A 12,395-nucleotide genomic window follows, 5' to 3' on the forward strand; every position below is an offset into this window, starting at 1 on the left:
ACATCTGCATTTGATCCTAAATAACTCACTTCCACCCATCATATAAAAGCTGTGACCTCCTAGCACCCTTACCCAATCTACTAACTAATGTCTCCAGAATCCAAATCACTACTCAAGCACAGTACCAAAAAAATTCCTAAACTAACATTAAGGGTGGGAGGGAAGGGAAAATTCCCCTCAAATACCTCAACCCGCTACATTGCCCAGCTCACAGCTAAAAACCCGCCCAAATTCCCTATACTCGTCTTCACACACTCCCCCTTCCTTTTTTAACCAATCATATTTCAAATTCCCTTAGCAACCACTCCAGGGCTCCCGTATCTGTTAAGGTAATGGAGGAAAGATTAAAAATAGGGATCTTCATTTCCAGCTGTCCAGGAGGCGCCCTCTGTTCATGGATGGGTAAGATGGGCCAGTCCCTCTGCCTCTCCCATGTCCTCTGCCTCTGGTTGGATATCTGTACTGTATCTGATGGTGATCATAAGGAAGATTCTGAAATTGTGGTGGTACTACTTGACTCCCTTTCTGCCAAATTCTCTCTAAAAAACATGGCTGTGGAAGGGGAGCAGCAGATTCTGGAGGTGGAAAAGATGTAACTGGTACCCAGTGGCGTTCCTAGAGGGGCGGACACCTGAGGCGGCGCCCCACCCCCCGGGTAGCGCGGACCCCCCCCCCCCGGCGAAAGACCCCCTCTCCAAAAGAGCCCCCCCCCCGGGTGCATGCCACTGGGGGGGGGTGCTGCAGCGCGCGCCTGCTGCGAGTTTACTAACTTTGCTCGTTCGCTGCAGCTCCCTCTGCCCCGGAACAGGAAGTAACCTGTTCCAGGGCAGAGGGAGCTGCAGCGAACGAGAGAATTTAGCTAACTCTCGCAGCAGGCGCGCGCCGCGGCACCCCCCAGCGGCATGCACCCGGGGCGGACCGCCCCCACCGCCCCCCCCCCCCTTGGTACGCCACTGCTGGTACCCATGATTGTATAGGACTGCTCAAAGGTGAAGTATATAAACCACCTGATTTGTTTACAGCTTTGCTCAATGGGAGACAAATCCTTCTTGCTACTACTAAGTAATCATTTCTATAGCACTACTAGATATACACAGTGCTGTACACATTATATGTAGTAGTTTCTCTGTTCCTAGAGTGCTCACAATCTAAGTTTTGGTACCTGGGGCAATAGAGGGTTACATGACTTGCCCAAGGTCACAAGGAGCTGCAGTGGGAATTGAACCCAGCTCCCCAGGATCAAAGTCCACTGCACTGACCACTAGGCTACTGTTCTTTGTCTAATCCTTATGTAGGATTATGTTCTTTTTTTTCCAGCTATAATAAGGTCTGACTTAGGAGAAAGAGTAAATAGATCCTCTTTTATAATCTGCCTCATCTCTCAAAAATGTATTTCTTTTCACTTCCTTGATATCTGATCTGAATCTATTTTTTATTTATATCAGTTAAGACAATATCAAAGTTTTGATCCTCATTCTTAAATACATAAATTTTATCAGTACATGTCTCACATAAAATGTTAACTTTATTTTTAGCTGTTTTTGCTATTAAAATCATCATGTCTAGAGCACAATAGTTAAGTACTGAACACCGCTTGTCTCAAAATGTCTGATCATCGAGAAACATTGTAGGTGACTTTGAAATACGGAGTCCCCTAGGGATCTTTTTGGTTCTACAATAGTTAATGTAAAAAAAAAAATAAAAGGAGATAGAGTGTGTATGGTTTGGAACCCTTGCGTGCATGAGCTGGATAGAATGGGTGATGCCGTCAGGAGGTATGCTGTTGTGAGAGGCAGTTAAAAAAAAAACTGAAAAGGAAAAAAAGGCAAGTGTGGCTGCTGACTGGTTTTCTGACTGAATTTAGAGTTAAAATAAGCTACAGATCTCTAGTTTTCAGGATTTTAGTAGCTTGAGAGATTAAGGAAACTGTGTGAGGAGGAGGAAGAATGAAAGTTAGTGTTTACAGGGATGAAATAAAAAACATTGGGAAAGTAGTGTCTTTTGTTCTGTTGAGGTTAGAGTTCTTTACAGAGGGTGAAGAGCTGATATAAAGAACAAAACTTCCTTAAGGAAAACTTCCTTAAGGATATAGTTGAGTGTTATTAGGAAAAGCTATTGAATTAAAGATTTCTATGTTAGACACAGCTGGTGTAAGGAGAGTTGGGGAAAAGTTTTCTTCTTTAAAAAAAAAAAAAAAAAGAAAATTGACCCAGAGAGGAATAACCTTAGGAAGAACTGCTTCTTTTAATTTCCGGAAATTTTTCTAGGCATAAAAAAAATAATAATAAAGCAGTAATCACTTTAGAGTATTCAGCACTGGTGAGTACTGAGGAGGAGCTGCAGTGACTTTAAGCTGCAGGCAGCTCTAGAATGTTAGAGCCAGCTTAATGAGCAGAGTTGGAAACAGCACAGAAGATTCAGGGCTGCACCAAAAATAAGAGACACTGGAGTGAAGTGCTGAGAATTGTGTGATGACTGAACATGTTGTTTAGGTTAGGAAGGCTTAAGTTGAGGTGTAAGAGATTTTGTGTGTTGCAGTATTGAATTGAGCGTGACAGAGAGTGAATTGTTTACAATATATAAGAAGTGCAGGGATGCATAATTATATTTATTTTCCTAAGTACAGTAGTTAGTTTACACGGCTTTTCTGCCTAAGAAGTCACTGCATCAGTTGCACACACAGGGAGACAGGGTATTTCCCCTTTGATTTGTTTCAGAAAGATTAGTAGGTTCCGAGAACACCATAGAGGAAGGAGGATCCGGACACAAAATCGTGCAGCTGCTGAAAATCGAAAGGTACCCATCGCAAGAAAGCGCCTGAGCTGGTGAAGTTTTTTTGTTGTTGCTGTGTGCACACTTAATGATTTTTTAAGAAAATTAACATTTTTTTTCTCTGTGTTAGAAATAAACATTGTGCTGAATGATACTTATGTGAAGAGAAGTACCACGTAACTGTACGAGAACAGGGAAAATTGAATTAGCTTTGAGTGTGTTAGAGTAAAACATTTTGTTGTTAGAAAGGATAACATGGAATATTAGAATAATTTCTATTAGTTGTTTAATTTCCAGATTAGTTGTTGAAGTTCCAGATAGCGGAGAGGGGCACTGTGACATTCCTAGAATTGGTCCCTACAAGTACTCACTCTATGACCTCATAGAGGCAACATTAATCATGCTAATAAAATGCAAATCATATTAAACAATATTCTTTTTTACTTCAACAACATCAGTCTACTTATCAACAAAAAGATTCCTTGATATATGCATCTTCTCCAACAATATAATTGATGTCTTGCATAAGACAATTTAAATAATCATTGTTATGACTGAGGATGTCTTCTGAGGGTTGGAAGGCCATTGTTCCAAATGCAGAGCAGCAGAAGAAACACCCACAGGAGGTGAGGTAACAGCAAACCCTACAACTCTAGTAGAACCAACTAAGGAGTAGGGCAAAGATGGCACTTCCAAAAAACACAAGGAAGAAACGAAGAATACGTTTATTAGGTAATATTTATTTGCAATGAGCCAAAAGGACTCGATGCAACGACTGTGTTTTGACACCTAAGCGCCTGCCTCAGGAGTCTTCAGAATGCATAATAAATAAAACAATAAATATACATACAAAATAAAATCATAAAGATATAAAAATATATGCACAAAATCAAGAGGTATGTATAATGCAATTATAAAATGATAAGGACAAAACATCAATGTATCAGTAGTACAATGTCAATGGAAACAATAAAACATATCATAATACTTATGGCAATGTTCAAATGTTGAGTGTAATCAGATACCTTATAACCGGGATGAAATTCCCACACCTGAGGTGGCAAAGCGCTACACTCATTTGAAACCCATAGATAAGCACCTGCAACCTTTAGACCTGAATGCTGAAATTCTACTTTTGTTGGAAAGAGACACGCCACCATTGGTCAGAATTTCAGAGTTATGTGGGGTCACCCGATGCGCCATATGCCATGTGCAAATGTTATACATAATGACAAGTGGTGGGAAGAAAAAAACACAATCATATGAAAAAAATGTTTAAGTGTAGCCCCTTATAAGAGGCTTGGGGAGGCTAAACCTCCCCAGCCAGCCCAATCGTGGACTTCCCTTGGCTGCTAGGTGGGGCGCAGGGGGAGTGGTCGCTCTCCCAAACAGATCTTAGTGACCGGTCTCTGCCTCTGTCCTCCCGCGCGAGTCTTGCACCCAGGGCCGGCCCCTAACCCCGCCCCCTTTAGCCACCCCAAACAGTTGGGCCACCGACCGCCTATGTGTATAGGGAAGGAAACGAGACGTGCCACCATTGGTAAGATATAAACGAATATCAAATTACAATATACAGAAGGAAAAGGCTATGAGAATAAATGTATCATGGAAGAAAATCTTATGTAAACAAAGAACAAAAACTAACCTGACCAACCATTCAGACAGAATGATTCAATGTTATTTTTTTTTTACCTATTTCCCTTTATCTGAATCACACATACGCTGTCTTCTGTTACATTGGCGCATGCATCAGACTTAGCATCAGTGTTTTAGCACTATTCATATAGTATATACAGCCCTGATTACTACATGGCTCTTTATTACATCTCGACACTGCCAGAGATTTTTAGCTTTTGCTGAGGTTTTTCAAGTACTTGTTTCTTTTAAAGAGTTTTCTATTTACTCACACAGTGAGTATTCTGATCACATTTCTTTCATTTTGATGCAATGCCGTTCTTTCTGATCACATTATTCCTTTAGATACAATACCGTTTTTAATTTTGGGATGTTTATACGGAACTTTTATGTCTTTCACAATGTTCACAGGCAGTGTCCTGACCACATTTTCCTTTGATTGCCATACTTCTTTTTTCTTCCTGTCACTTTGCACTCTCATGTTTTGGCTTATCTCACTGCATTGCACAGCACACTTTTCATGTCTGTTTTCTTAGATTCTTTCACGTCAGTTTCTCACATTGTCCTAACATTGCATTTTTTGGTATTAGAGCTACATCTGTTTATAGATGCACTTTCATTTCATGACATGCACTACAACATAAGTATTTTTCCTTTTTTGATATCCTCTTTCTTCCTTTTTGTCCATCTGTTTAGATATCCGTTCTATTCACACTGTTTTCTCAGCTGTACAGAAGTTCATTTAACCTTTATTCACCAGATTGGTCAGGTTAGTTTTGTTCTTTGTTTATATAAGCTTTTCTTCCATGATAACTTAATTATCATAGCTTTTCCTTCTACATAGTGGGCTTATCACATGCTAAATCGGAACTACTCCCAGCCCAATGTGACCACCGGCGGTAGTTCCGGCTGGAGCACATGCCATTTCCGGAGCTCCGGAAAAAAATATTTTCTCTAGCACAGCACTAAGACAGTAATTAGGCATTGCCACACGCTGCTCAGTTACCTGTTGGGTTACTGCGGGAGCCTTTACCACTACAATGGGTGGCAATAAGTGTTCCCCACCTCATGGTCATTTTATGGGGGGCTTTTTAACCGCTGCAGTAAAAAGGGCCCTGGAGTACAGGAAAAAGAGTCCCCAGCACTGCTACAGGGTCCTTTTCCCTGCAGTTTAGTAAAAGGACCCCTTACATCTCTAGCTATTCTCTGGTCATTTGAAGCAGATGCCACTCTCTCTGATGGATTCAATGACATTTTCTGCCACTCCACATCTAACAGTGGAAATATTTATTTATTTAAAATATTTATTACCCACACAATCCAAAAGTACTTGGTGGTGAACACATCAACTTACATAATAAAATATAATAAAAAAAATAAAAGTACATTATATACAAAACAACAAAAAAACTTACATATAAAAATACACTCACGGTGTATAGCCCCACCCAGCGCATCCCAAGATACACTGGGCAGGGCTGGGCACTTCCGTTTTGCAGCATTGCAGGAAGAGGAGGGAGGCAGACTACCCTCCCTCCTCCAACCCACAAGGTAGGGGGTAGAGGGCGGATCTCCAGCCCTCCCTGAACCTGGGGGGGGGATCATCGGGGGGACCTGAGGCTCGCCGGACCTCCAGCCCCCTGTCACTAGCAGATTTGCTGTTGGGGAGAATGGGGGCCTCCAGCCCCCCTGTTGCTGGGGGGGGGGGGGTTGGTTAGTCACCCACTAGGCCACCAGGGACTGTTTGTTGAGGGGAGTTAGTGGGGGCTGGAGACCCACCGGATCTCCAGTCCTCCCTGAACCTGGGGGGGAGGATCGTCGGGGGGACCAGAGGTCTGCTGGACCTCCAGTCCCCTGTCGCTGGCAGGTATGCTGTTGTGGAGAAAGGGGGCCTGCCAGCATGCAAATGCATGCTGGACAAGGTTCACCATTCCTCCCCAATGATCTGCAAACCCTAACGCCACCTCGGAGCTGCCGCAGCCAGCGACCCAATCTTTGGCGCGCTGGCCACTGATCATTGGGGATGAATATAGCCCTGTTTAGCATGCTTTTGCATGCTAGTTGCATTCAGAGACCTCGAGCGCATTGTTTCATGTGCTCGAGGGCTCTGATCAAGGGGTGGCAGCAATCGCCGGCACCAGTATGGCGCTAACAGCCTCTAGTGCTGGCGTTTGCTTCTGATCATCCAAGCCTGAGATCCTCAGGCGTGGCTGGAAAGGGGCTTTCCCCAGTCATGGAGGCTCTGAGACTATGCTGAATTTGGTGATGCGGTCATGATTTCTTTTGTAAACAAATGCCTGCTTTGCTTCAGTCTATTCACATAAGTGTGTGTGTGTGTTCTTGCTTTTATACATCGGGATCCATACGATCCTAGAACAGTTGATAAATATGTAATGTTGTAGAAATGATAGAAGAAATCAAATTAACACCTTAAACACCAATAATAAGATTTTTAACATCTTTTCTTTTCTATACTGTTAGCACTGACCATTGGGAAGTAAGGAAGAAAAACATGTCCAGCACATGTGCAGTCATAGGGAGCCCTGCATGGCCAGGGGGAGGAGGCACCAGTGTGGCAGTGGTCCACAGAGAAAGTAGCGATACAATCAAAGGAGATCAGTGTTTTACAGGACCTATACCGATTTCCACCCTACTGTAAGAAACATGCTTCTGTCCTCAAACTTAAACAGAACAGCAGGGGAATCACAAGGGGATGCAGATAATTCAAGGTTTAAAAAAGTTGACACTTGCAAGATAAGGTAAAAACTCTATTTAATTTTATCAGGAAGCCAATGTTTATTTTTCAAGCAAATCCCCTTACCGCCCTTCTGTCCCCATACTCTTCAGCAGGATTATTCTACAAGTCCACTCTTTCAGAAATCAGCAGGTTAGGAAACATTGGGCACCAACTTGGTACAAACACGCTAATGCAAGCTCCGTGCTGGTGTAGGGTTTGCAGCAGTAAGGGTGCCCTTGTTCTGTACGCTGTTTTTTAAGCATCAGAGGAAATTACCTCATTTTGACTACATTTGCATGTAATTTGCATTGATCCAGGGCAAGCTTCTTATTTCCCAGGAGAGGCACCAGCACTAATGGCCTCTAGCGCCCGTGTTTGCTTCTGAGCATTGGCCCCAGTTTAGTAACTTGTGACTTCCATGATCTCTTTCACTGGCAAGCTGCTTCCCTGCTGTGCTTCCACACAGTCCCTTTACATAAGCTGTCTGCTCTTCTCTCTGCTGGGTAGTTTTCAGCACAGTTTCCACCCTCTACAGCCCTGGGACTCTTTGCATGCTCTTACCTCCAAGCTGACTTCTTCTCTCCTGCAGCTCTGTGCAAAGCAGCTAAAGTCACTTCTTGGAGACTCTCCTTAACCACAACTCTTCTAGCGTCTTTGGTCCTTCCTTTAATTTACCTCAGCCCTTCCATTAACTTAAATTTCTTCATTTTCCATGGTTCTATATCACAACTCTCTGGAGCTGTTTAGTTCGTCTAGCTTCTGCTCACATTCTCTCTCTCTCTCTCTCTCTCTCTCTCTCTCAGTGGAGGTGGGGGTTCTTCTTGATATCCCAGCTCTGCTCATCCCCAGTGCTTGGGCTTCAGTGGATTTCCAATCTTCCTGCTGTAAGCACGGGACTCCAGGTACTTCTTTCTTCTACTTCTTTTTTTTTCTTTTTTCTGTTGTCATTTCATATTGCAGCACTGTAAGGCCTTCTGGAATATTTTTTTCCTCTATGCTTTAGAGGTACTGATGGACCTTTTCTAGCTTGCTCTGGTTTATATTCAGGCTCTTATTGGCTGCAGAATTTTTTTTTTTTTTTTAAAGGACCTTGCCTGGTACCTCGCTGCTCTTCTTGACCCTCTGCTGTAGCTTCCTCTTCTTTAGGTAAATAAAGCTTCTTTTTCTAAGTTTTCATATATTTACACAACCTCAGAGCAGTGGCATACCAAGGGCGGAGTGATGGGTGCAGTCTTCACCAGGTACAGGCAGAAAGGGATGCACTAAGCAATCATATAGCTGTCGTCTCTGCCGGTGCCCTGTCCTCATTAACGTCAACTTTCTGTACCTGGGCACCGGCAGAGCTGACAGCTATATGATTGCTTAGTGTACCCCTTTACTGTTTAGAGGGAGGAAGGCAGCGGCAGCAGCAGGTAGCGGGTGGGAGGGGGCACACCTGGAGGAGAGGATGCTCCACCCTAGGTGACAATCAAGCTAGGTGCGCCACTGCCTCTGAGTACACATATATATGCTTGTTTTTTAAAGCAGGAGTTAATTTGAATAGGGGGGGGGGTTAATATGAGCCTATTTTATAAAAGCAAATGGGTTCTTTTGTGATATCTCGTATAGGCACCCTTTTATGAACTTACCCACTGTTGAGATGTTGTAGCCAAATGCTGTGTGCAGCATTTTATAGTTTTCCTGGTTGCTTTCCATAAAGATTCTTTCAGTTCTTTATTTCTCAGACTATAAATCAAGGGGTTGAGCAGTGGAATTGCAGTTATATACACTACAGTAAGCAGTTTGTTAAGGTCCATAGAGTAATTGGACTTGGGTCTCATGTACACACCAAAAGAGGTCCCATAATATAACAGAACAACAGTTAGGTGAGAGGAACAGGTAGAATAGGCCTTTTGTCTACCTTTAGCAGAATGAATTTTTAAGATCGCAGAAATAATGTATACATATGATATCACTGTTAATATGAAAGGGGTAAAGCCAAAAATTGGGCCTTCAATATAAGTTATATTTTCAATGACAGAGGTCCCCGAACATGACAGAGCCATCAATACTGTGATGTCACAGAAGAAATGGTTAATTTCATTGGAGCTACAGAAAGATGATTGTGATATTAAAGTAACATGAGGAACTGGATCTTGAAATCCAATCAACCAGGAAACAATGGCTAGAATTATGCAGACTTTCCTGTTCACAATGATAGTGTAACACAAGGGATTGCAGATGGCAACATAGCGATCATAGGCCATGGCAGTGAGAAGATAGAATCTGTACTTGTGCAGGCCAGGAACAGATACATCTGCATCATACACTGCATGAAAGAGATGGTCTTATTCTGTGCTATGAGCACTGCTAACAGTTTAGGCACTGTGACAGTCACATAACAGATTTCGAGGAAGGACAAGTTGCTGAGGAAGAAGAACATGGGGCTATGCAGATGGGAATCGGAGCACACTGTGAATATAAAGAAGGTTCCCTGTCAAAGACATCAGATAAATAATCAAAAACACAAGGAAGAGGAGGAGCTGCATCTCAGGAAACTCAAAGAATCCCAAAATGATGAATTCTGTAACCTTGGTGTAATTCATCTTTTCTATTTCTCCTATTCTGATTAGCTGTGGAATAAAAAGAGACAAAACAGAAAATTAAAACAAATTATCTAAAGGCTTGACATTATTAAAGGATGCCTATGTTGGAAATCCAAAAGGTTGCCACCACCTCAAAGGATTTTCCTGCATTTAGGTAGAAGCAATGTTTTGTATAGAAAACAAAAACACTACACATACAACTTTATCTGTATTATGAAGAGGCACTTGTTATATGCATAATTTTGCATTTTTAACAGTATGGACATATCTGCAAAAATTAGTACATATGAAGCACAAACTTGTATAGGTCATGCAGGTCTGAAAACATGTCTACGTCCTGTTCCCCATCATGTACCATGTATTTTACAAAGGGATTACTGAAAATGAAGCCTTGTGTAAATTACATGTTTTCTACCTTCAAAAGAATATGTCCAAAAGGGAAAATGGCAGTGAAAATTACCTGATCAATACACAGCTGGTGATGGCCACAGGTTTTTAAAGCACTGACCATAGTTGGCTAAATTCCGTTGCTGGCTAAATTAGACCTGGAATATTAATGTCAGGCAATGTCTGGACACCAGCATTGAATATCTGGTTATGACTGGACATGTGTTATGTGGGTTGTAGCTGAATAGTGGCTGGGACCGGGATAATATGGTCTCAGTCCAACAATCCCCTCCCTTGTATTTCTTCATACACTGATTCTGATCCCAAGCAATTGAATTCCACCATTCAATCAACCTAGGTAAGGTGCCCCCCCCCCCCCATTTCAATCCCATTATTGGTTCCTATCTCCACCATCCATTCCCTCCTCCCATCTGATCCCCTCCCCTGATTCAGTGCTGGATTCCACGTTTCAATCCCATCTGAATCCCCCAATTCTAAGGCCTTCCCCTCTGTATCCAAGCCCATGTCCTCCTCCCCCCCCCCCCCCCCTCCTAGGACATACCAGGTGATCCCTGGTGTCTAGTGAGGCAGACTGAAGTGGTCCCCTTTTCATTACTGTCCCATCACCTCCGGGTTTCAAAGTGGTGGCACAATTTTGCTCTTATGTTGAAGATGGACCCTCTTGCAGTAGTACTGCAAGACTAACACTATGAATCTTTGCCTCTATTTAAAACCCGGAGCCAATGAGCAGGATCAGAAAGGTGAACATTTCAGCCCATACTTTATACACCCAGGGATCACCTCCAGGTAAGTTCTGGGAGATCAGTGGGGTGATGGAAGGGAGATCTGGGCTTGGAGAGAGGAGACTGAGAAGGGGGATCAGAACCATTGGTGGGATCAGAACAGGAGGATTGGATGGGTGGGAATGGAGGAGGAAATGGATAATGGGGATTGGAACTAGTGAGGTTGGAATGGCTACAACTGAACTGCAAGGAACAGATAGGGAGATGAATGGGGGAAATAGAACTGGGGGGTGGAGATCAGAAGCTGAGGAGGGGTTGTGGGTTAGAGCTGAAGTGGTGTTGGTACTGGCGGCAACCCAGAAGTTATGCAGGTGTTTGCATATTCATTGCTGGCACCTGCATAGCTAGCAATCAAAGATAGTCTAGCCTTTTATGTGGTCCTTGTTCAGGTCCTAAAACTTGTAGCCTCTAAGTCTTATATCCTGACTTATAACCTCGGTACACCAGTTCACACCTGAAGACTCTATCTCTCTGAAAGTCCTTATTTGAATAACACAATGTTTACTCACAATCAGCTGTAGATTAGAGGTTCTGCCCCAATGGAAAAGAGTCTCCGTGGTACTGAGAACAACATTAGTGTAAACCCCCTGGTAGCAGAGGAAGGTATTACAATGATGGTACCAAATATGTCACAGTGTTTCCCCAAAATGACTCAACACCAACCAGGGAGTTTAACAATAAAAAGAAAATATTTTTTTATTATTTGAATTATATTTAAATGTTAATGAAATTTTACCAACTTGCAAATTTAACATATGTATTTCAATTACAGGTTTGCAACACAAATCAGTTTAGTCTCTAGAAACATTGGGAGCATTTTCAGATAAGTATAAATATTAGTTACATAAATCTTTTAAGTACATTCAATTTTGCAACAAACTAGATTCTTTAAAGTTTCTTTTCTCCTGTCTTTCAGATTTCAGGAAACCTTCAAGGATCTCAACATGTAAGTTTTCCTCTACTTTTTTTTTCTTCTTTAGTTATCTCTCACTTATTGTTCAGGTTCCTTTACTATTTTCTCTTATGTGCACTTTTTAAAATAGTTTCAGTCACTTAGCTGCTCTCTTTGTTTTCTCTCTCTGGCTCTCTTGAACGGTGGGCGCCTTTTCTTTCAGGTGATGATCTCCAGCATCAACTTTCTTCCAGTCTTTTCCTAGTAACATGTTCTCACCAATACAGCCCGCCCAACTGCCAGCCTGAGCTGTTTGTCACTCTCCTGAGAGTTCCATCAGCATGTGGAACACTCAGCATGCACACAGACTACTCGGTTTCACTGCACTGCTCACTGTCTCTACACCAGATCTAGAAGGAGCCAGGTAATCTTTTAAAATTTAACCTATAGGGTTACATTAGCTCAGAGCTGGTTGAATGGTGTACAATATCTTTTTCAGCAAGATATATTCAAGGTAAAAACTAAGTACTTTAACAGAGGGTGACGCAGGAAAGGGTTTTGTACTGTCTCACAAAATGGAGCCG

The 12,395-nt window shown here is 42.4% G+C and overlaps 1 protein-coding gene across 1 annotated transcript in view; it reads right to left on the minus strand.

Annotated features, from left to right (window-relative positions):
- The window catches only part of LOC115475044 (olfactory receptor 6C3-like), a 38,340-nt gene that overhangs the window by 23,638 nt on the left and 2,307 nt on the right, over window positions 1–12,395 (minus strand). Inside the window, exon 2 of the mRNA XM_030210781.1 lies at window positions 9,416–9,595. Within this exon, the coding sequence (XP_030066641.1) occupies window positions 9,416–9,595 (180 nt within the window). The remainder of the gene's footprint in view (window positions 1–9,415; window positions 9,596–12,395) is intronic.

Source organism: Microcaecilia unicolor, chromosome 7 (genome assembly GCF_901765095.1).
Source record: "Microcaecilia unicolor chromosome 7, aMicUni1.1, whole genome shotgun sequence".
NCBI classification, from domain to species: domain Eukaryota; kingdom Metazoa; phylum Chordata; class Amphibia; order Gymnophiona; family Siphonopidae; genus Microcaecilia; species Microcaecilia unicolor.